General features: G+C 43.0%; 1 protein-coding gene across 3 annotated transcripts in view; it reads left to right on the top strand.

The window, feature by feature from the left end:
• Positions 1 to 25,753, top strand: part of LOC137380584 (exocyst complex component 6-like) — a 275,778-nt gene that overhangs the window by 32,813 nt on the left and 217,212 nt on the right. For all 3 annotated transcript variants that reach the window (XM_068052625.1, XM_068052624.1, XM_068052626.1), the window contains exons 2-4: positions 18,004 to 18,175; positions 20,073 to 20,120; positions 20,218 to 20,308. In XM_068052625.1, coding sequence (XP_067908726.1) covers positions 18,004 to 18,175; positions 20,073 to 20,120; positions 20,218 to 20,308 — 311 coding nt within the window. The remainder of the gene's footprint in view (positions 1 to 18,003; positions 18,176 to 20,072; positions 20,121 to 20,217; positions 20,309 to 25,753) is intronic.

Below are 25,753 nucleotides of genomic sequence, written 5' to 3'. Positions count from 1 at the left end.
GTCGTTTCAGGCTCTGGTTGGGTTTCAATTTTATACCCGAGCAGACCTTTAGGAGAGATTAACTAATCAGGAAGTCATGGGGCCAAGGCAAAGAGTATGCTAATGGTGTGGTGAAAGTCAAAGCACTGGTGCAGAGAGAGTGTTAATGACAGAATAATGAGCAGCTGTGTCCAAAGGCACAAACACGAAAAACCAAGTTTAAGGCTGGCACATGGTTTTAAAAAAAAAAAATAACAAAATAATAAAGAAAGGGCCAGTTGTGCTCTGAAATGACTGAACTCGATGTTCAGTCTGGAAGGCTGTTGAGTGCCTAATTGGAAAATGAGGTTTTGTTCTTCGAGCTTGCGTTGGTGTTCACTGGAACAGTGTAGCAAGCCCAGGACACAAATGTGAGCATGGGAGCAGGGTGGTGAATTGAAATGGCCAGCAACCGGAAGCTCGGGGTCAATATGTAGTCTTTTCTCACTTGCACTTTTTATAGAGTGTACATTATCCCACTAAGAATGATTATCCATACAACATTCAATGGGTGTCCTGTCTTCAGTATGTCCCTCGTTCACAATTTCACCCGGACTATTTGACCAATAGAACCCCATATCCATTGCCTCCACAAGGCTGTTTCCATAGCTAAACTGCTTTTAACCACCAGTTTTATTTTCTTAGCTTCCCATGCTAAAGAACCACATTTCCCATTTTCACCTATCAGAAATATTATGAAACCAGCTGCACTCAAATACCTATCAGGAAGATTAGCATGTGAAGCATCTCTAAAAATGACTAGCTTCATGATTTTTGGGTCACCCAAGGATGGGAACTTCAGTGTACATTTCTCCAAATTTAGTTTTAATGTTCTATTTGCCTGTAAAACATTCTCAGCTTTTCGGATGTTTCATCATCCTGCTTAACTCCAGCACATCAAAACTAGCATCAGGTCTTGTCTGAGTGCACAACCAGTTTAATTGGTCAATCAAGCTTTGCAATTGCTCACTCTCTGCTTTAGATATATCATCATCATCTTTCTGTGATGGCCTAGCATGGCTAACCAGGATGGCAGTAACACCCTCTAAATAGGATTGCTGATTTAAAGTTATTCCAGACTTGGTCTGCTTAATCTTAAACCAATGTTTTAAAGGCCCCATAAGCCTAACTCCCAATCTTGCATTCTGCCCTAATCTTAATATATTTCTCAATCTGCAGTACCACCCCATAAGACATAATAAACCTGCATCGTGAAGATGCCTGAAAGTTTCCCTTTGATACCAAAAAAAAATTGCTGGATCTGCTTTTAGTTGAACACACACACACCAACTTCCAACAAAACAGATTTTACCAAGAAATACCACCCCCTGAAAGCATCATTTAAAGGCCATAGACGCATTTATTCAGTTTCCATGGTTTTCCTTCTGCATCTGCTGCCTCTTTAGGGGGTTTCAGAAACACTTCTCTCTGTAAAGAATTACCTTGCAGAAGTGTGGCTTTTATGTCAATGGATCGACACTCCTAAGAATATGTGGCCGAAAGAGCTAAAAAGATTGATTTACTTTTCCAGCTGTGGGAGAGTCCACTCTAACATCAGTATCAGCCAGTCGCTCTTCAAAACCCCTCTCAATTAGCCTTGGGAAGGATGTTTTCAGTACAAATCCATCTGTGACCAGGCTGGCTGTCCCCTATCTGGCACTTCAGAATAAACACCAAACTCTCCAGCACTCTAATTCCTTATGTTTTGCTTCTCATTAGTTTATTGGCAGCCACTAAAACCTTGTGGTCATGAGGACTTCTGCTTCCAGTTCTATTCCAAGACTGCTGTGTAGCCTTCGTTTCATTGTGGAATCTGTTCAAAGTAGGCCCTCTATGGAGGCTTTTTCTCCAGTACGGGATCATTTCCTGATGCAAGAGTCACTTGCAGACCCACTATTGGAACTTGCACTGTGTTTCTTACTCTCCACTCTTTCATCCATTCTGCCAGTCCATGGACCTTGCTTCTTGGCAATCACCTTGAACATTCAACCAATATTTAAACTGGACAGATTTTCCTGCACATCCCATAATTGTTGCATCCCTCCATTTTATTAGACCCCTTTTGCAGTAAGTTACTCAAGTACTTAGGGCAATTGGCCTTTGGGTGCGATAGCTCTTTCCTGAGCGTCTTGGTCGCTCACATTACTTTGCAACCCTTGATCTACTGCATTCTGTTCCTCAGAACCTTCATCACAAAAGACATGAGTATTTGAGGGAGACTAGGCACCTTGTACCTCAATTCGCTGCTCGGATTCTGAGATTTTGTAGTCAATCCCAACTCATCGTGAACTTTTAACAGTTTGATTTCCACGCTTGATAACTGTCTTACCATTCGCCTTCCTAATTACTTGCTGCACCTGAATGCTTGCTTTCAGCGACTGGTGTACAAGGACACCCAGGTCTCGCTGCACCTCCCCCTTTCCCAATCTATCACCATTCAGATAACCTGCCTTTCTGTTTTTACGACCAAAGTGGATAACCTCACATTTATCCACGATATACTGCATTTGTCCACTCACCCAACTTGTCCAAATCGCATTGGAGCCTCTTTGCATCCTCCCCACAGCTCCCATTTCCCACTGCTGCCCACCACCCGGCCCCCAGCTTTGTGTCATCTGCAAACTTGGAAATGTTACATTTAGTTCCCTCACCAAGTCATTTAATATATATTGTGAATAGCTGGGGCCCAAGCACTGATCCCTGCAGTACCCCACTAGTCACTGCCTGCCACCGGAAAAAGAGTTGTTTATTCGTACTTTAGATAATCTTTTATAAGTATATTAATGGCAAGAGGATAACCAGGGAAAGAGTAGGGCTCATGAGGAACCAGAGTGGCAGTGTGTGTGTGGAGCCGGAGGACCTAGCTGAGGTTTTAAATGATTACTTTTCATCTGCCTTCACTATGGAGAAGGGCGATGTAGGTATAGAAATCGGGGAGGAGGATTGTGATGTACTTGAATAAGTTAGCATTGAAAGGGAGGAAGTATTAGCTGTTTTAGCAGGCTTAAAAGTGGATAAATCCTCAGGCCCAGATGAGCTGTATCTCAGGCTGTTATGTGAGGCAAGGGAGGAGATAGCAGGGGCTCTGACACAAATTTTCAAAATCTCTTTGGCCACAGGAGAGGTACTGGAGGACAGTGTTTGTGGCACCATTGTCCAAGAAGGGCAGCAGGGATAAACCAGGTAATTACAGGACTGTGAGTCTAACATCAGTGGTGGGGAAACTATTGGAAAAAATTCTGAGGGACAGGATTAATCTCCACTTGGAGAGGCAGGGATTAATCAGGGATAGTCAGTACGGCTTTGTCAGGGGGAGGTCATGTCTAACAAACTTGATTGAATTTTTTGAGGAGCTGACTAGATGTGTAGATGAGGGTAAAGCAGTTGATGTAGTCTACATGGACTTCAGTAAGGCATTTGATAAGGTCCTGCATGGGAGATTGGTTAAGAAGGTAAGGGCCCATGGGATCCAAGGTAATTTGGCAAATTGGATCCAAAATTGGCTTAGTGGCAGGAGGCAGAGGGTGATGGTTGAGGGTTGTTTTTGCGAGTGGAAGCCTATGACCAGTGGTGTACCACAGGGATCGGTGCTGGGACTCTTGCTGTTTGTAGTTAACATCAATGATTTAGAGGTGAATATAGGAGGTATGATCAGTAAGTTCGTAGATGACATGAAAATTGGTGGTGTCGTAAATAGTGAGGAGGAAAGCCTTAGATTACAGGACGATATAGATGGGCTGGTAAGATGGGTGGAGCAGTAGCAAATGGAATTTAATCTTGAGAAGCGTGAGCTGATGCATTTTGGGAGGGCTGACGAGGCAAGGGAATATGCAATGGATAATAGGACCCTTGGAAGTACAGAGGGTCAGAGAGACCTTTTGTGTACTTATCTATAGATCACTGAAGGCAGCAGCACAGGTAGATAAGGTGGTTAGGAAGGCATATGGGATATTTGCCTTTATTAGCCGAGGCATAGAATAAAGAGCAGGGAGGTTATGATGGAGCTGTGTAAAACGCTAGTTAGGCCACAGCTGGAGTACGGTGTGCAGTTCTGGTTGTCACACTATAGGAAGGATGTGATTGCACTGGAAAGGGTGCAGAGGAGATTCACCAGGATGTTGCCTGGGCTGGAGCATTTCAGCTATGAAGACAGACTGGATAGGCTAGGGTTGTTTTCCTTTGAGCGGAGAAGGCTCGGGGAGGACTTGATGGAGGTATTCAAAATTATGAGGAGCATTGATGGGATAGATATGAAGAAACTTTTTCTCTTAGCGGAGGGATCAATAACTAGGAGGCAGAGATTTAAGGTAAGGAGCAGGAGGTTTAGAGGGGATTTGAGGAAACATTTTTTCACCCAGAGGGTGATTGGCATCTGGAACACATTACCTGAAGGGGTGGTAGAGGCAAGAACCCTCAACATTTAAGAAGTATTTAGATGAGCACTTGAAACGCCATAGCATACAAGGCTATGGGCCAAGTGCTGGAAAGTGGGATTAGAATAGATAGGTGCTTGATGGCCGGCACAGACATGATGGGCCGAAGGGCCTGTTTCTGGGTTGTATAACTGACTCTATTGTTTTCTGTCTGTCAACCAATTCTCAATCCGTGCCAGCATATTACCCCCCATCCCATGTTTTTTTTTTTATTCATTGGATGTGGGCGTTGCTGGCCAGGCCAGCATTTATTGCCCTAACTGAGTGGCTTGCTAGGCCATTTCAGAGGGCATGTAAGAGTCAACCACATTGCTGTGGGTCTGGAGTCACATGTAGGCCAGACCAGGTAAGGACAGCAGATTTCCTTCCCTAAAGGACATTAGTGAACCAGATGGGTTTTTACAACAATCGACAATGGTTTCATGGCCATTTCACTAGCTTTTTAATTCCAGATTTATTAATTTAATTCAAATTCCACCTTCTGCGGTGGTGGGATTTGAACCCATGTCCCCAGAGAAATACCCTGGGTCTCTGGGTTACTAGTCCAGTGACAATACCACTACGCCACCGCCTCCCCTGTGCACACTAACATCTTGTGTGGGACCTTATCAAAAGCCTTCTGAAAATCCAAATACACCACATCCACTGGTTCTCCATTATCTATTTTAGTTACATCCTCAAAAAAACTCCAGTAGATTTGTTAAGCATGATTTCCCTTTCGTAAACCCATGCTGACTTTGTCCAATCCCATTTATGCTTCCCCACTACTGATGTAAGGCTAACTGGTCTGTAATTCCCTGTTTTTTTTTCTCTTCCCTCTTTTTTTAAATAGTGTGGTTACATTTGCCACCCTCCAATCTGTAGGAACTGCACCAGAGTCGATAGAATTTTGGAAGATGACCATCAATGCATCCACTATTTCCAGGGTCACTTCATGGGATGTAGATTATCAGGCCCTGGGGATTTGTCAGCCTTCAACCCCATTAATTTCCCTAGCACTTTGTTTTACTAATACTGATTTCCTTCAGTTCCTCCCTCTCATTTAGACCCTTGGTTCCCTAACATTTCCAGGAGGTTACTTGTGTCCTCCTTTGTGAAGACAGAACCAAAGTATGTGTTTAATTGTCCTGCCATTTCTTTGATCCCCATTATAATTTCCCCTGTTTCTGACTGTAAGGGACCTACATTTGGCTTCATGAATTGTTTTCTCTTCATATATTTTATAGGAGCTTTTACAGTCAGTTTTTATGTTCCCCCACAAGTTTACTCTTGAATTTCCCCCACCCCCCACTTAATCAACCTCTGGCCTCCTTTGCTGAATTCTAAACTGCTCCCAATCCTCAGACTTGCTGCTTTTTCTGGCAGTTTTATTTGTCTGCGCTTTGGATCTAATACTATCCCTAATTTCTCTTGTACGCCACCTTTCCGGTTTTATTTTTGCACCAGACAGGAATGAATAATTGTCGTAGTTCATGCACATGTTCTTTAAATATTATCCATTGCCTATCCACCATCAACCCTTTTAGTGAATTTCTCCAATCCAACATGGCCAACTCGTGTCTCATATCTTCGTAGTTCCCTTTTATTTAGATTCAGGACCCTAGTTTCGGATTCAACTACTTCACTCACCATCTTAATGAAGAATTCTATCATGTTATGGTCGCTCCTGCCCAAGGGACCCCGCACAACAGGATTGTTAATTAATCCTTTCTCATTGCACGATACCTAGTCGAGGATAGCCTGTTCTCTAGTTGGTTCCTCAACGTATTGGTCTAAAAAACCATCACGTACACACTCCAAGAAATCCTCCTCCATAGTATTGCTAAATTGGTTTGCCTAATCTATATGTAAAGCCACCCATGATTACAGTTGTACCCTTATTGCATGTGCCTCTAATTTCCTGTTTAATGCCATCCCTTAGATCTCCACTAATGTTTGGGGACCTATAGACAACCCGCACCAACGTTTCCTGCCCCTTGGTGTTTCTTAGCTCCACCCATACAGGTTCCACGTCATGATTTTCCGAGCCAATGTCCTTCCTCACCATTGTATTGATTTCCTCCTTTACTAACAACGTTACTCCACCTCCTTTCCCTTTTTGCCTGTCCTTCCTAAATATTGAATACACTTGGATGTTCAATTCCCATCCTTGGTCACCTTGCAGCCATGTCTCCGTAATTGCAACTATATCATAACCGTTTATATCTATTTGTGCTGTTAATTCATCTATCTTATTGCGAATGCTCCGTGCATTAAGACAATGCCTTCAGACTTGTCTTCTTAACATTGTTAGTCATCTTAGCTTTAGTTTGCACTATGGCCCCATTTGTTTCTCGTCCTTGTTTTATCTGCCTTCCACTTTTGCTTCTTGCCTTTGTCTTTCATTTCTATCCTTGTTTCCCCGCTCCTCTGTCTCCCTGCTCAGATTCCCATTCCCCTGCCACTCTAGTTTAAACCCTCACTGACGGCACTAGCAAACAACCCCCCCCCCCCCAACCCCACCACCACCCCCGAGGAGATTGGTCCTGCCCAGATGCAACTTGTTCAGCTTATACTGGTCCCACCTTCCCCAGAACCGGTCCCAATGTCCCAAGAATCTGAATCCCTCCCCCCTACACCACTGTGATTCCTTTCACAGAGCGCATTGTTGAAAGGACTTTCAGCTGCAGTGTTCATATTCTGACGGAAGCGACACCTGCCAAATGGAAACACATTAATTTAGTCATATGGAACACTATTTGAACTGTTACTGGACCTTGAACGTAACTCGTTTAAAAAAGATCACAGAGCAGTGGCTGAAAACATGGCTGCACATTTGCATTCTGAGACAATGGGAGTGCTCCCTGATTCAATTAGCCAGATGGGTTTTGTCAATAGTCATGATCAAAAGAAATTGAGAGTCATTGTCTGTGTAAGAGACAGCATTCTATGCACCACCTCCTCTCCCCCGCCCCCACTGAGTGTGTCTAGTAAGCTGGGAATTGATTGAATTGTGCATCACCGTAGAGATTTGGGGAAACTGCAATTTTAAAGATCAAAGAGAAGTGGCCTGCCTCTCTGCCTGTCTACACTTTCCACTTGTCCCACTCAAGCTGTTCAGCGGTGGTGGAGCACTTATTTCTGAATCACATCCTGGTCTGTCGTCCTATTCTTTTGGCAATTTCTCCTTTTGAGCTTCTCGCCCTGTTCCATCAGTCGCAACTTTAAAATCTGTGTTTTGTACCACCCACCCAAATATCACTTCAGATTTCTCACTGAAATATCGCCTCTGCTTTCTTCCCTCTCTCTCTCTCTGTACTGAGTGACTTTTCATGCTTAGTGATTTCAACCTCCATCTCGGCACAGTGGCACAGTGGTTAGCACTGCAGCCTCACAGCTCCAGGGACCCAGGTTCGATTCCGGGTACTGCCTGTGTGGAGTTTGCAAGTTCTCCCTGTGTCTGCGTGGGTTTTCTCCGGGTGCTCCGGTTTCCTCCCACAAGCCAAAAGACTTGCAGGTTGATGGGTAATTTGGCCATTATAAATTGTCACTAGTATAGGTAGGTGGTAGGGAAATATAGGGACAGGTGGGGATGTTTGGTGGGAATATGGGATTAGTGTAATTAGTCTAAATGGGTGGTTGATGTTCGGCACAGACTCGGTGGGCCGAAGGGCCTGTTTCAGTGCTGTATCTCTAATCTAAAAAAAAAAATCTCAACGCTGTTTCTCTCTCTCTATCCTTTTGACTTTACTGTCTTCCTTGTCTTCCCTTCATATAAACTCAACAAACATGCCCACCGCCCCCCCTCCCACCCCCCATCTCATCTCTCGCAGCTTCGCTATAACTGTCGTTACTGTTACTGATAAGGCAATTTGATTTATTTCCTTGTATCACGCTCTACCTACGATTCTCTTACCACTTTTTTTCTGTGTCTGACCCTCTAAGAAATTATTCCCCAAATTGCTTACCTCTGCACTGTCAAACTCCCAACTATCTAGCGTTTGGCCTTTAATTCATCATGATATCTCAACAGCTATTGATTCACTAAATCATACCCTTTCCACCACCCTTGCCCTTTTTCCCACTAAAACTATTACTCTTAGTGTATCCACACCCTTATTGTTTGCTGTGGGATATCCCTCATCTCTGCTCCCTTAATTTCAAGGGTTGCAGACTTGAACATCTTTGCCAAGCTGCTTTAATTATTCCTCGGCAGAGCGTTAAAGCGTTATCATGTTATGCTATCCATACTAAAATGCCTTATTATTCAAAGATCGTCCAGGAAGGCAAAAAGAACACCTGGTTTTGCTTCTCCGTCACCCAAGCATCTTGTTAAACCACCCTGTGCTCCAACAATACGTGTGATAAACGCATTGACTTTTTTTGTTACCAAGGATGTGCTGCTTCCTTGCCTTTCCCTAGTCCAGGGGTCAGCAACCTTAAGAGCCATGTAAAAAAAAAATTAGTGAAAAACTCAATGTTTTACTAACTGCAATGTTGTGACTCAAATGGCAATAATCTTGAAATGTCTCTTTTGATTTTTAGCAACATTTTCAATGATTTTTACACAAGTTGTTAATTGAAACTTTCTCACAAGTACAACAAGCCATTTAATTACCATCAAAATGGTTTGATCAATCAAGGTCGGGAGACACGAGTCATTTAATGAGCCACATGCAGTTCTGGAGCCACAGGCTGCAGACCCTGCCCTAATATACTGGACCTAACTTCCTCTAAGGTTCCCCTTGCCCGAACCTGGAATTTGCATCTTTCTCTCTTTCTTTCCTATGACCCTCTCATTCCCTATCTGAGCTCATCTTGTCAATGATACCCACCACCTACTCCCCAAACACTTTTCTTAATAAACTGCCGACCAGGGCGGCACAGTGGCGCAGTGGTTAGCACCGCAGCCTCACAGCTCCAGGGACCCGGGTTCGATTCCGGGTACTGCCTGTGTGGAGTTTGCAAGTTCTCCCTGTGTCTGCGTGGGTTTTCTCCGGGTTCTCCGGTTTCCTCCCACAAGCCAAAAGACTTGCAGGTTGATAGGTAAATTGGCCATTATAAATTGTCACTAGTATAGGTAGGTGGTAGGGAAATATAGGGATAGGTGGGGATGTTTGGTAGGAATGTAGGATTAGTATAAATGGGTGGTTGATGTTCGGCACAGACTCGGTGGGCCGAAGGGCCTGTTTCAGTGCTGTATATCTAATCTAATCTAATCACTAGCTTCCCTTCTTCGCTCTTGTGTCAGCTAACATTAATGATTCTGTCCTCCCTCAAAAAAAAAACACTGACCCCCTCCATTCTTGCAAACCTCCCTTTCCTGTCAAGTCCTCAAATGTGTGATCACCTCCTAAATTCCTGCTGATCTTTCTCGAAGTTCCTTGTCTGACTCCCTCCTATCTGGTTTCTGTCTCCATCATCGGAGTGAGATGGCTATTTCAAAGTCACAAATAACCCCCTATGTGACTGTGACAAAGGCATACTGTTCTGATGAAAGGTCATCGACCTGAAATATTGACCGTTTCTTTCTCCACAGATGCTGCCAGACCTGCTGAGTATTTCCAGCACTTTTATTTCAGATTTCCAGCATCTGCAGTATTTTGCTTTTACGAAAATGTTACTCCCTATTCTCCTCCAAACTGTTTGCAACCACCACAAAATTCTATTCCAATGCCTCTGCACTGTTGTCTGGCTGGCTGGGTGGGACTGCACATGCCTGTTTCATTCTTATCTATCCTGTCATAGTCAGAAAATCATCTGCAAAGGCTTCTTTTCTCACTTTCGTTGTTATCTCTGGTGTTCAAGGATCTATCTTTGCCCCCCTCCTTATCATGGTGAAAAGCTAGAAACAGTGGCGATCCAGAGAAACTTGAGGGTACAGGAGCAGAGATCATTAAAATGTCATGAACAGGTACAGAAAATTATCAAAAAGGCGAATGTAATGCTGGTTTTGTATATCTAGAGGGCTAGATTACTAAGAGGGTAGAATTCATGCTTCAGTTATACAAATCCCTGGTTAGACCACACCTGGAGTACAGTAAAGTGCCTTGGGGCCTTTTTTTTTTAACGTTAAAGGCGCTAATATAAATGCGTTGTTGCTGCTGATATGGGGGGGGAGAGAAACCAAAAGGAAAGGAGAGATCAGGGGAATAAATGGGTGGAGAGGTATGCAAGTAGAAGAAATGTGTAACTTGAGAAGAAGTAAAACACTGCTGTAAAAAACAAAAAAAATATGGGGCACAAGTGAGAAGAGAAATATGAAGAAACGACACCAAGACCTTGGAGAGAAAGAGGAATAGAAAGCAATATCGGTGATGCGGATGAGATTCAGAAAGAGCCGACAGATGGCGCTAGCTGCCTTCTTCTTTGGCCTCCTTATCTCGAGAGACAATGGATAAGCGCCTGGAGGTGGTCAGTGGTTTGTGAAGCAGCGCCTGGAGTGGCTATAAAGGCCAATTCTAGAGTGACAGGCTCTTCCACAGGTGCTGCAGAGAAATTTGTTTGTCGGGGCTGTTACACAGTTGGCTCTCTCCTTGCGCCTCTGTCTTTTTTCCTGCCAACTACTAAGTCTCTTCGACTCGCCACACTTTAGCCCTGCCTTTATGGTTGCCCGCCAGCTCTGGCGAACGCTGGCAACTGACTCCCACGACTTGTGATCAATGTCACAGGACTTCATGTCGCATTTGCAGACGTCTTTAAAGCGGAGACATGGACGGCCGGTGGGTCTGATACCAGTGGCGAGCTCGCTGTACAATGTGTCTTTGGGGATCCTGCCATCTTCCATGCGGCTCACATGGCCAAGCCATCTCAAGCGCCGCTGACTCAGTAGTGTGTATAAGCTGGGGATGTTGGCCGCCTCGAGGACTTCTGTGTTGGAGATACGGTCCTGCCACCTGATGCCAAGTATTCTCCGGAGGCAGCGAAGATGGAATGAATTGAGACGTCGCTCTTGGCTGACATACGTTGTCCAGGCCTCGCTGCCGTAGAGCAAGGTACTGAGGACACGGGTTTGATACACTCGGACTTCTGTGTTCCGTGTCAGTGCGCCATTTTCCCACACTCTCTTGGCCAGACTGGACATAGCAGTGGAAGCCTTTCCCATGCGCTTGTTGATTTCTGCATCTAGAGACGGGTTACTGGTGATAGTTGAGCCTAGGTAGGTGAACTCTTGAATCACTTCCAGAGCGTGGTCGCCAATATTGATGGATGGAGCATTTCTGACGTCCTGCCCCATGATGTTCGTTTTCTTGAGGCTAATGGTTAGGCCAAATTCATTCCAGGCAGCCGCAAACCTGTCGATGAGACTCTGCAGGCACTCTTCAGTGTGAGATGTTAAAGCAGCATCGTCAGCAAAGAGGAGTTCCCTGATGAGGACTTTCCGTACTTTGGACTTCGCTCTTAGACGGGCAAGGTTGAACAACCTGCCCCCTGATCTTGTGTGGAGGAAAATTCCTTCTTTCGAGGACTTGAACGCATGTGAAAGCAGCAGGGAGAAGAAAATCCCAAAAAGTGTGGGTGCGAGAACACAGCCCTGTTTCACGCGACTCAGGATAGGAAAGGGCTCTGATGAGGAGCCACCATGTTGAATTGTGCTTTTCATATTGTCATGGAATGAGGTGATGATACTTAGTAGCTTTGGTGGGCATCCAATCTTTTCTAGTAGTCTGAAGAGACCACGTCTGCTGACTAGGTCAAAGGCTTTGGTGCGATCAATGAAAGCAATGTAGGAGGGGCATCTGTTGTTCACGGCATTTCTCCTGTATCTGACGAAGGGAGAACAGCATGTGAACGGTCGATCTCTCTGCATGAAAGCCGCACTGTGCCTCAGGGTAGACGCGCTCGGCCAGCCTCTGGAGCCTGTTTAGAGCGACTCGAGCAAAGACTTTCCCCACTATGCTGAGCAGAGAGATTCCACGGTAGTTGTTGCAGTCACCGCGGTCACCTTTGCTTTTATAGAGGGTGATATTGGCATCGCGCATGTCCTGGGGTACTGCTCCCTCGTCCCAGCACAGGCATAGCAGTTCATGTAGTGCTGAGAGTATAGCAGGCTGGGCACTCTTGATTATTTCAGGGGTAATGCTGTCCTTCCCAGGGGCTTTTCCGCTGGCTAGAGTATCAATGGCATCACTGAGTTCCGATTTGGTTGAATGAATGAATAAAAAATAAATAAAAAAATTTGACTAAGTAAACTTTAAGCATTCATAATATGGAATGAATTTAGTAAACATTCAGAAAGGTATGGGCTTATCAGAGACTGGTAGAGGCTGGGCTGCATTGAGGGCTGTCTCAGTGACAACATTCTCCCTGGAGTACAGTTCTAGGTAGTGCTCAACCCAGCGGTCCATTTGTTTGGGTTGGTCAGTGATTATGTCCCCTGATTTAGATTTGAGGGGGGCGATCTTCTTGATGGTTGGCCCAAGAGCTCTCTTAATGCCATCATACATTCCTCTGATGTTTCTGGTGTCTGAGGCCAGCTGAATATGACTGCATAGGTGTTGCCAGTAGTCGTTTGCGCAGCGCCTGGCTGTTCTTTGTGCAGTGCTTCTGATGTGGATGAGATTCAGAAAGAGCCGACAGATGGCGCTAGCAAACCACGGATAAGAGGTGAGTGCAACAGATTGTGCACAAGTATGTGGAGAGAGCAGGATGCAGGGCAAAGAAAGAAGTGAGAATTTAATATTGGGAAGAAAATTGTGGAGATAAGGAGTGAGCTTGAGAGCAGAGAGAAATTAGAGGAGGAAAATTAGAAATGTGGGGGAGAAATAGAAGGGTCGCTGATGAAATGTTGCCCAAATATTGGAGAGGGTGGTGATGGGTGGTAGAAGATGCATTGTGAGCAATGCCATGGGAAATGTGATAACATAAATATAGAATAAAAGAGGTCCCAGCTCAGATTCTTATGGGACACAACTATCCACATCATGCTTACCTGAAATATCTCCATTCACCCCTAATCTCTGCTTTTTATCTCCTAGTTATGTGACTACTTTCCTGTTAGTTATCATGCACCTTCATTTTTATGCATCTTTATGAAACCCCCCTCTAGGGAAGAAAAAAAACCCAAGAAACATCCACCCCATTCCAGTGATCGACACACACACTGCAATTTCCTCAAAAAACATCAATTAAGTTAGACAAACATGACCTACTGTTTACAAATCAGTGCTGGCTGGCTCTCTCTGATAAGCCCATACCTTTCTGAATGTTTACTAAATTCATTCCATATTATGAATGCTTAAAGTTTACTTACAGCCAAAATTTTTTTTTTTTTATTCATTCATTGGATGTGGGCATCGCTGGCTAGGACAGCATTTATTGCCCATCTTTAATTGCCCTTGAGAAGGTGGTGGTGAACTGTTGCTTTAAACTGCTGCTGTCCATGTGGGGTAGGTATACCCACAGTGCTGTTAAGAAGGGTGTTCCAGGATTTTGACCCAGCGCCAGTGAAGGAATGGCGATTATAGTTCCAAGTCAGGATGGTGTGTGGCTTGGATGGGAATCTTGCAGATGGTGCTGCCAAGCAACTGCAGCCCTTGTCCTTCTAGGTAGTAGAGGTCATGGGTTTGGAAGGTGCTGTCTAAGGAGTTTGGTGCGTTGCTGCAGTGCATCTTGTAGATGGTACACACTGCTACCAATGTGTGTCGGTGGTGGAGGGAGTAAATGACACCCCATCCACAAACAATCAAGCGGGCTGCTTTGTCCTGGATGGTGTCGAGCTTCTTGAGTGTTGTTGGAACTGCAGCCAAGTGGAGAGAATTCCATCGCATTCCTGACTTGTGCTTTGTAGATATTGGACAGGCTCTGGGGAGTCTGGAGGTGAGTTACTCTCTGCAGGGTTCCTAGCTTCTGACCTCCTCTAATAGCCACGGTATTTATATGGCTACTCCAGTTCAGTTTCTGGTCAATGGTAGCCCCCAGCATGTTGATAGTGGGGGATTCAGTGATCATAATGCCATTGAAAGTCAAAGGGCAATTGGTTAAATTCTCTCTTGTTTCAGATGGTCATTGCCCGGCACTTGTGTGGTGCGAATGTTACTTGCCACTTATCAGCCTAAGCCTGAATGTTGTCCAGGTCTTGCTGCATGCGGGAATGGACTACTTTTCTATTTGATGAGTCATGAATGGTACTGAACCTTGCATTCATCAGCAAACATCCCCACCTCTGACCTTATAATGGAGGTAAAGTCGTTGATGAAGCACCTGAAGATGGTTAGGCCTAGGACATTATCCTGAGGAACTCCTGCAGTGATGTTCTGGGACTGAGATGATTGGCCTCCAACAACCACAACCATCTTCCTTTTGTGCTGGATATGACTCCAACAAGCAGAGTTTCTCCCCCCCCCCCCCCCCCCCCCCCCCCACCTCCCATTGACTTCAACTTTGCTAGGGCTCCTTGATACCATATTTAGTCACATGATGCCTTGATGTCGAGGGCAGTCTTTCTCACTTCACCTCTGAAATTCGGCTCTTTTGTCCATGTTTGGACCCAGGCTGTAATAAGGTCTGGAACAGAGTGGCCCTGGCGGAACCCAGACAACATTGGTGAGCAGGTTATTGCTGAGTATGTGCCACTTGAGAGCGTTGTCAATGATACGTTCCATCATTTTGAGAGTAGACTGATGGGGTGGTAATTGGCCATATGGATTTGTTCTGTTTTTTTTATTTGTGGACAGGACATACCTGGGCAATTTTTCACATTGTCTGGTAGATGCCAGGGGCGTGGCTAGTTCTGGAGCATGTCTTGAGTATTACAGCTAGGATCTTGTCAGGCTCCATAGCCTTTGCTGTATAGAGCGCCTTCAACGGTTTCTTGATATCCCTTGGAGTGAATTGAATTGGCTGAAACCTGGCATCTGATGGTGAGGACCTCAGGAGGAGGCCGAAATAGATCATCCACTTAATGCTTCTGGTAGAAGATGGTTGCAAATGTTTTATCCTCGTCTTTTGCACTGGCATGCTGGTCTGTTCCATCATTGAGAATGGGAGCGTTTGTGGAGCCGTCTCCTCCTCCCTTTAGTTGGTTAATTGTCCTCCATCATTCATGACTCTGGCAGGATTTCAGAGCTTTGATCTGATCCATTGGTAGTGGGATCACTTTGCTGTGTCTCTTGCTCTCCCCTTCCACTATTTAGCATGCATGTAGTCCTGTGTTGTAGCTTCATCAGGTTGGCACCTAATTTTTAGGTATGCCTAGTTCTGCCCCGGCATGCTCTTCTGCACTCCTCATTGAACCAGGATTTATCCCCTGGCTTGGTGGTAATGGTGGAGTGAGGGATATGCTGGCCCATGAGCTTACAGATTGTGGTTGAATAGAATTCTGCTGCTCCTGATGGCCCACATCATCTCCATGGATGCCCAGTTTTGAGCTGCTAGATCTGTTCTGAACCTATCCCATTTAGCACGTGGTAATGCCACATAACATGATGGAGGGTATCCACATTTTGAAGATGGGACTTCATTTCCACGAGGACTGTGGTGGTCACTCCTACCAACACTCTTTTATGGACAGGTGCATCTGTGACGAGTGGATTGCTGAGGGCAAGGTAGTCAGTTTTTCCCTATTGGTTCTGTCACCACCTGCTGTAAGGCCCAGTCTGACAGCTGTGTTCTTCAGGGCTCAGTCAGTAGTGGTGGTACAACCACGCTTGATGACAGACATTGAAGTTTCCCCCACCAGAGTACATTTTGTGCCCTTGCTACCGCCTTCCAAATGGATTTCAACATGGAGTACTGATTCATCAGTTGAGGGAGGGCGGTAGGTGGTGGTCAGCAGGAGGTTTCCTTGCCCATGTTAACCTGATGCCACCAGACTTCATTGGGTCCGGACCCATTGTTGAGGACTCCTGGGGCCACTCCTTCCTGACTATACCACTGTGATGTCATCCGGTGATGGAGGAGTCGGGGGCATTGGCTGTAAGGTTGTGTCAGTGAGTATGACTGTCAGGCTGTTGCTTGACTAGTATATGGGACACCTCTCCAATTTTGACACAAGTCCCCAGATGCTACTGAGGAGGACTTTTCAGGGCCGACTGAGCAGGGAGTGCTTTTGATGTTTCTGATGCCTAGGTCGATGCTGAGTGGTCTGTCTGGCTTTATTTTTTGACTTTTCTGTAGTTACTTGATACTACTGCGTGGCTTGCTAGGCCATTTCAGAGGGCAGTTAAGAGGCAACTGCAGTGCTGTGGGTCTGAAGTCATGTATAGGCCAGACTGGGAAAGGAAAGCCGATTTCCTTCCCTAAAGGACATTAGTGAATCAGATGGGTTTTTACGATGATCGGGTTGTTGCATGGTCACCTGAGACTAGCTTTTTATTCCAGATATGTTAATTTAATTTAAATTTCCCCAACTGCCATGGTGGGATTTGAACTTGTCTACAGAGCATTCATCCAGGTCTCTGGATTATTAGTCCAGTAGCATTGCCACTGCATTGACATTCCCTATTGGATATTAATTTAATTTTATTACTTCACTCATGAGGGCTCTGACTAAATCTGCACATGGAGCTCGTGCTAATATTTTGACATGAGGGAACAAAGGGAATTTAAACTTCAGCTTGGATATCCGTCTGTTTCTGCACAGCTAAAGCAGCACTTTGTTTTGAAATGTGGTTATTTACAAAACATTAATGTTGTGGAAAATTGACACAATGCTTAGATATAGAGAGTGGAAATTTTAATGTAGTTGTGTGCGACTGCATTGGCTGAATTTTATAGACCACCTCTTTTTTTTCCCCCTCCCCCCCCCCCCCCCGACATTGGGGGTTGTGAGGGGGGTGGGGGGGGTGGGGGTGCAAAAAATGCCTCGAGAGGGCTGCCATGCACCCTGACGCCAGGAAGGCCCAGCCTGATATTGGTGGCGGTGCCTCGTGGCAGCCCCTTCTTGCCCCCACCTCTTTCTCTCATTTCCCCCCCCCCCCCGCCGCACAGCAACAGGAGCTCCATTTAAATATTTAAATTAATTAAAATCATTGAATTAATTACCTTTTTATGCTCCTGCTGACGGTCCTAGTGCAATCTTCGTGCCACTGGCATTTTTTCATTTAAATTTGTAAGTTGAAAGTTGGGGCTTGAAGCCCTTTAAAAATGGCGTCCACGCCTGCGCACAGGCAGCTAACAATATTGCTGGGAACTGACGGCTCACCCCCTCTACGTCATCGGGGTGGGGGGGGGGTTGCTGGTGGTCCGCCCCTTCTATTAAAATGAGCCACCATGCTTGATATCACAGCAGCTCCGTGACGTGCGGTCCACCATTGTTTTTTTTGCCCACTGCCAATCTCTGCGGTGGGACTATAAATTTCAGCCCTGTGTATGCAACATAATTGAGTGGTGGAGCAATACTTTTTTTTTTAAACACTGGTGCTGTAGCTATATTTTTCACTAGATGGAGCCATGAACATTTGAAACACTGCTCAGCAATTTCCTGGTGATTAGTAAAACAGACTGCATGGGTCTCAGAATAAGAGTGAGTAAAGATAGTGGTATTTATTGTTAACTAGACAGAAAAAATGTTTCCCATTCTCAATTTCAAAATGTTCAATATTGTTTGCTACTAAAATTTCTGTTTTGATAGATCTGTTTATGATGACCAGCCCAATGCCCACAAACGATTTATGGAAAAGCTTGATGCCCGCATTCGGAATCATGACCGGGAGATTGAGAAAATGTGCAATTTTCACCATCAGGGTTTTGTTGATGCCATCACCGAACTGCTTAAAGTGAGGTCAAATGCAGGAAAGCTAAAGGTGAGAAAGTGCCCTTTTTTTGTTAGGAGGAGCAAAAGAAACTAGAATATAACCATACCTTTACGATGGTGTACTGCAAACAGTAACATCTGTTCTCCAAATTGTACTTAAACATTACGATGTTAATTGTGAACAATACAACATTCCACTTTAAAAAGTTTTTTTCATTTAAATTCTACCACTGCCTACTTCACCTACCCATTTTACAGTACAGTATGCTTTTAAAGTGAGGTCTGTGACAAAAACACTAAAGTGTTTTAAACAACAGTTAGACTAAGTACCAGATAATCTGCTTCAGTGAAGTTGGTTGAAAGGTAAATATTAGCTAGAACACTGGCGCACTCCCTGGGATATTTTGCATTCATCTGCAAGGTTGGATGGTTCTTTGGTTTGTCCCTTCTGAAAGGTGGCACATCTGACTATGCAGCACTCCTGCACTGTAGTGTCTCCTGAGATTGTGTTCATGTTTCTGAAGTTTAGTTTTAACCCAAGGCGTTCTAACTCCTGAGATGAGAGTGCTACCGCTGAGCCAAGGCTGGCTGTCACCTGGTTATGCAGTTGGGACATGACAATGGTAGATAGGAGTATAATCCAGATGGGAAGTGTGTGGAGAGGTACATGAAGGAAGGGTCTTGGAACTTCAGGTACATAAGACACTGAAAGCCAGTTTGCACATTCAAAAAGCAGCCAGCAAAGGTTTTGAATATAAAAATAAGAATTACTGTTTTTACACCATGAACTTGGAATATTGTATTGAGTTTTGGGTATTTTACCTTGGGAATGATGTAATGGCCTTGGTGAAAATCCAGCAATGATTTGTTAGGATAATAGCATGAAGAATTGGCATATAACAAAGAGAATTGGTGAACTTGGCTTATATTTCTTAGTGATTAGAGGCTGAGGGATGATCTGATTGAGGTGCTTTTTTTTTTAAAAAAAACAAGAATTGATGAGGTATATAAGAAACTACTTTAGTAGGGGAATCCAGAACAAGGGCATATATTAGAATTTGAGTTAAACTAGTTGAAAGCATATCTAGGAAAAACTTTTTCACATAGTTGAGAATATGATAAGCGCCACTTCAGAAGGCATAAATGTAGTTAATTGAGGTGTTTAGAAGGGAAGGATATGTAGCAAAAGCAGGGATTAAAAAGCTGGTTATAATGGCACTGGCTCTGAATGAAAGCAGTGTTTGTATGTGTGTCTGAAATCGAGAATTATCACTGCATAGATGTTATAAATGGTTAAATGAATAACAGATTTGTTCCATAAATTTTTTCTAAAATAAATTGAGCAAGATTAAGTCATGTCCTAGTGCTATTTTGATTTTTAAATCTGATTAGTTCAGGTGATTTTAGTAAAATCAGATTAAGAAGCAGTAGTAAATTTAAAATGATAAAGCTATATAGTTCTTAGATACATACATACTGATTTACAGCAGCTTAAAAGTTTTTAAAATTTCTATTTACATTTGTGAACACATGTACAAATTTACAGCTGGATTCAAGGATTAGATTTCTTTGCTTTTTTAACAGTAGAGAAGTAAAGAGGAGCAGGGTCAGATAATGAGGGATTGGACCCAGTGTAATGACGTTGAATACTTCTGTTTGAGAATTAATGAGTTTTCTAACAATGAAAATGGGCTTGCACGTGGTGATAACTTAATGAGCTACTTCATATGTGGGAAAAGACTGGTGCCATTCTTTGTCTGCACCTGCTTAAAGTGCTGTTGTAATTTTTTGGATACTTTGTAATTTCTGTAGTATTAATACTTAATTAGCGAGACAGTTTCTGTTTCTAGAATAATTGAGTACCAGCAAATGTTTGAATATGGTTAAATGTTTATCTCTCTTCTCGTGTTTAGTTTCTAGTAGTCACTAAGTAATTTTTATTTTAGGTTCAGGTAACTGACACTAATAGGCGGCTTCAAGATGCAGGAAAAGAGGTGAGAAAATGAATAAGTAACATTTCTGTAATGTCACTATTTGTTTACATATTTACTAGTACTGGGGCATGTGTTGTATTTATCTTTTTTTTTAAAGGTAATTAACCAAAGCGAAGAAATGATTCGATGCAGGGTACAGCAGAGGAACATTGCTACTACGGTTGAGAAACTTCAGCTGTGTCTTCCTGGTAAGCAAGTTTAATTGCACATTGTAGGCTGGTTTTACAAATGTGTAGTGCATGGGCTTCATATGCTTAGGAACATTCTGAGGAATTAACTATAAATATTCAGACATTTGGCGTTGCCAGCAGGGAACTATACACGAAGGTATCTCAGGCTGAGATAATGCTACAACACTGCCGCTGATCAAATAATTTTATAGCAAGGAAACACAATTTGGCTCAATAGGCCCATGTAGGTTTTTATGCTCCTTGGACCTTACTTTATCAAAATGATTCGCCGTTTTCTCCCCACTCCCTTCCCCGAAGTGTTGGATTGGTGAATTTACCCTTCAAGTGTAACAACATACAATTGTAAATTGATGAAAGTTGACCTGTGCACCTGTAATGAAAAATTGAAGTTTGAATGGCATAATAGTAGGAGATAGAGTAATTGGAGGCAAATAGCTATTGTATCAATTATTTTTAGTTTCAATACATTTTTAGGTGAAATTTAAATCTATCTTTGCTGATTTGCAGTGGTTGGTGGTGAAGGACGAGGAGATTTAAGAGCAATGCATTTTTAAATATATAACAGATTTGGGAATCTGTCCATGACTTCTAAATTTGGAACTATACATTATTTATGTTTCCACATTCCAATTGATCTTTTACACACCTGAGGGGGCAGATTGGGGCCATGGGTTAATGTCTCATCTGAAAAACAGAATCATGACTACACCACTCCCTCAGTACTGCACTTGTGTGTTAGCCTGGCTTTTGTGCTCTGGTCTCATGAGTCATGATGAACTCATGACTCCAAAAGGAGCATGCTACCAACTGAGCCACAGCTGGACTTGCTGCCGAAGCAGTTGTGGAACACTGAGGAGATACCGTTAGACTGGAAACAGGTTAATGTGGTCTCCATTTCAAAAAGGGGAAGAATACAAATACTGCCAATTACAAATCCATTTGTCTGTTTTCATAACCATTTGTGTCTGTCTGTCCCTCTGTCTTTTTTTTCTCGCTCGCTCTCGATCAGATTTTGGTTTGTCAGGTGACTCGATGCTCTCCCCTTGGGTGGTCATAAAATGTCCCAGGATGTGGGAACCATAGTTACATAGTGGCATCTGAATGTGGTTTATTTTGATAAACAGGTGTTATTTCACACCTATTATCTTGGCCTTGGTCTTTGAGTCAGTTTGTCTGCAAAAGCCTTTACTAGCCCAATTTTTTTTATGATAGGAGTCGTTAGCATGGAAAGGGCTGTTTTTATATGTCAATGTGCCGCCTCAAGGCGATTCCATACGTGAAAATGGTCCTGTTTTCAACAGACAAACTTGATTGGCAGTACAGGGGGGATCACCTGACCTCTCCCTCCATGTTTCTGGGTAGTAAAGTGTTCACTTTCCTATAGCTTAGTTCCCCATTCTTTTATTAATTACTCCAGTTAATTTCATACATCATCACTGTTCCCTTTTGTGAGCATGGCCATAAAATAAATGATGGTATAGAATAAGTCGAGAAAATTACTTAAAACAACATTGCAAGGGTAAAGACATCAACCACATGTATTATGTAGCACCTTCAACGTAATAAAATATCCCAGGGTGCTTCATAGGAGCAATTACAAAGCAAAATTTGACACTGAGCTGTGTAAGGATGTATTGGGGTAGATGACCCAAAAGCCTGGTCAGAGAGAGTTTTTAAGTAGCATCTTAAAGGAGGAAAGAAAGGTAGAGAGATGGAGAAGGTCATGGAGGGACATCTAGAGCTTGGGACCTAGGCAGTTGAAGGCACGACCACCAGTGAAGTGATTAAAATTGGAGATATTTAAGAGGCTAGAATTGGAGGAGTGTAGATATCTCTGAGGGTTGTGTAACTGAAAGTGATTACAGAGATGGGGAGGAGCGAGGCTATAGAGGAATTTGAAAACTAGGATGAGAGTTTTGAAATTGAGATGTTGCTTAACTGGGAGGCAGTGTAGGTCAGTGAGCACAGGGGTGATGGGCGAATGGCACTTAGTGCCGGTTAGACATGGGCAGCAGAGTTTTGACTGACCTCAAGTTTACAGAAGGTAGAACATGGGAAACCAGCCAGGACTGAGTTAGAATAGTCAAGTCTAATCGCAACAAATGAGTGGATGAGGGTTTCAGCAGCTGATGAGTTGAGGCAGGGGCAGAGTTGGACAATGTTGGAGATGGAAGTTGACGGTCTGAGTGGTGCGAATATGTGCTCTGGAGTTCATCTCCGGGTCAGCTGTGACACCAGGGTTGCAAATAATCTAGTTCAGCTGCAAACCGTTGCAAGGGCAATGGATGGATTCACAGCTGACCCGGAGATGAACTCCAGAGCACATTTTCGCATCACTCAGACCGTCAACTTCCATCTCCAACATTGTCCAACTCTGCCCCTGCCTCAACTCATCAGCTGCTGAAACCCTCATCCACTCCTTTGGCAAGGGAATGGAGTTTGTAGCTTTGGTCTTTGCAATATTTAATTGGAGGAAATTTCTGTTCAGAACTGGATATCAGACGAACAGTCTGACAATTTAGAGATGGTGAAGGGGTCGAGAGAAGTGATGGTGAGGTAGAGCTGGTGTTATCAGCATAAGTGTGGAAACTGATTCTACGTTTTTGGATGATGTCACCAAGAGGCAGCATGTAGATGAGAAAAGGGAGTGAGCCAAGGACAGATCCTGGAGGGCATCAGAAGTAACGGGAATGGGATGAGAAGCAATTGCTGGTGATTCTCTGGCTCAAAACAGTAAAAGATAAAATTAGGATTAGTATTAGAAATTTCTTCACACGGTGAGCAACACCTGGATCAGACTTGTGGATAGAATTCTAGAGGTGAAAATGAGAATTGTTTAAGGAACAAGTAGATGTTGCAACAGAGGAACTGTAGTTTCTTTCTCAATGTGAATTAATATGGGCCAAATGCCCTACATTCTTCTGCAGTATTTATCTTGTGACTGGCCAACATTTATACATCAAGGTGAAAACTGAAACAAAACTTCAGAATTATGAATCTGATTAAAGACTTCTAGATTTCAACATAGCCTTATAAAATCCAAATTTACGAAATTTCCACTGTGGACTTTCACTGACTGTTCTGATACTAATTTTTTCAGTTCTTCATCTCTCGATGGAGCACAGCATGTAGTGTGGCAAGGAGAGACTGAAAGGTGCAGACCACTTTTATGAAATGCATATGAGTACCAGGTTGGCATTGGTGGGACTTTTGTGAAATTTGGTACTGAGGTCATATTATAAAGATGGGATTAAAAAGAAAAATCAATTTTAAAGATGGATTAGGTTACTACAAACTGAAAAATTAATTTGAAAGCTAAATGCTGTAAATCTGAATTATCAGAAAATGATGAACATGTACAGAAGCTCACAACATCCATATAGAAGCATGGGCTGAAGATTTGGGTGTGATTAAACATCAGATCTAATCAATAAAATCTGCTGTCAGTTTCCAGAATTTCTGTTTGTTTTTATGATGCAGCTTGAATTGTTGCTTGGGAAACATCTTTACAATAAAAAAGACAGTACAACAAAAGTTTTTTTTTTCCAGATTTTTCCTTTGCTTTCAGGTGGTCTGCTTTTCCTATCCCATAAGGCCTGTTTGAAATATTTGAGCCTCTGATTCCTGTTTTTGTGATTGACTGATTAGTTTCACGATTCGGTACTGTTTGGTCGCCTTTCCATTGAATGAAAACCAGGAAGTACAGTTGGATAAGCTTATCCCAACATTCAAAAGAAGTGGAAGGATTCTATTACATTCACTCTGGAGTCATACAACTTGACAGCACAGGAGGAGATTATTCGGTTTGTTCTGTCTCTGCCGCCTCTGTTCCCGAACTAATGTCACTCCCTAATTCTATCGTCATAGCCCTCTATTGAATATTCATTCACTTTTTCCTAAAAAGATGCAATAGTGTGTGCCTCAACTACTTCCTGTAGCAAAGCGTTGCACACTCCCAACAGCTATCTGTGTAAATAAATTTCTCCTAATCCCTATCAATGCTTGTTTTAGTGATCATTTTAAATGGTTGATTCTTTTGTTACTGATTTCTAAACCAGGGAAATGGTTTCTGTCTATTCTTTCAGTCAAGACCCTTCATAATTTTTTAAGACTCCATTAAATCTCCCCTTACTCTTCTCTGTTCCAGTAGCTCAAGTCTCTCCTTATCCCTGGCATTATCTAGGTGAATATGTCACTTTCAAACTTAACATGGAATTCAGTGATATTATGATCACTATTTCCCAGTGGATCTTTTACAATGACATTATTAATTAACTCTGCTTCATTACAAATTACTAGATCTAAGAGAGCTTTATCCCTAATCCATTCAATAACGTATTGCTCCAAGAAACTGTCCTGAAAACATTCTACAAACTCATCTTCTAGACCGTTCCTGCCAATTTCATTGTCCCAGTGTATGTGAAGATTAAAGTCCCCCACAATTATTACATTGCCTTTGTTACAAGCTCCAATAATTTTCTTGTTTAATGCTCTGTCCAACAGTATAACTACTGTTAGGGGGGCCTATAAACTACTCCCACCAGTGTTTTCTGATTCTTGCTATTCCTCATTTCCATCCATGATCTTCTGAGGCCAGATCCTTTCTCTGTCATGTCCTTATGTCATCCTTTACTATCAGGGCTACCTCTCCTCCTTTGCCATTCCCTCTCAACCACCCTAGTTATACAACTCGCCGGAACACTGGCCCTAGCATGGTTCAGGTGAAGACTGTCCCAACAGTACAGCTTCCACTTTCCCCAGTACTGGTGCTAGTGCACCATGAATCGAAACTCATTTCTTCCACACCAATCTTTGAGCCATGCATTTAACACTCTAATCTTATTTACCCTACACCAATTTGCTCATTAATCTGTGCTGTATAACTTTCATATCCCTTCTGTAATAAGGTGCTGAATCCTGCACGCACACTATTTTTAACTGTGGCCTAACCATTATCTTGTACAAATTTATCATTACTTATTTGATCTTCTGTTTGATAATTCTATTTATAAAACACAAGTTTGTGCAATTACCCATTAAAACAATGGAAGAAATGATGAAATGTTAGAACTATTTAATAATCCTACCTCAATTCCAGCTCTCTAATTGATAGCTGAAGTCAGAAATTCCCAACTTATTGCATGCCCTGTTTTAATTTGAAGCCTAAAAAGGCACTAGAGTGGAATGTAATTATAATTTAATGCATTCCATTTGTTAATAGCTGCCCTTAAACCATTATGCTAATAAGTCCTTATTTTTTCACATCAGATTTGGCTTGTTTTTATAACTGCACTTAATCACCTTTTTAAATGAATATTTCTCAGTGAAGATGTAAGGTGCAAAAAGTTACATTTTGAATGCAGTTTCCTTTCAAGACATTTCTACAAGGAATTGGAAGGGGGGGCATTGTATCCTAAAATATACTGACATCTGTTTTCTTTT

The sequence above is a fragment of the Heterodontus francisci genome, chromosome 20 (genome assembly GCF_036365525.1).
Source record: "Heterodontus francisci isolate sHetFra1 chromosome 20, sHetFra1.hap1, whole genome shotgun sequence".
NCBI classification, from domain to species: domain Eukaryota; kingdom Metazoa; phylum Chordata; class Chondrichthyes; order Heterodontiformes; family Heterodontidae; genus Heterodontus; species Heterodontus francisci.
Note: the sequence above shows the minus strand (reverse complement) of the source record. Positions and strands in the feature narration are given on the sequence as shown.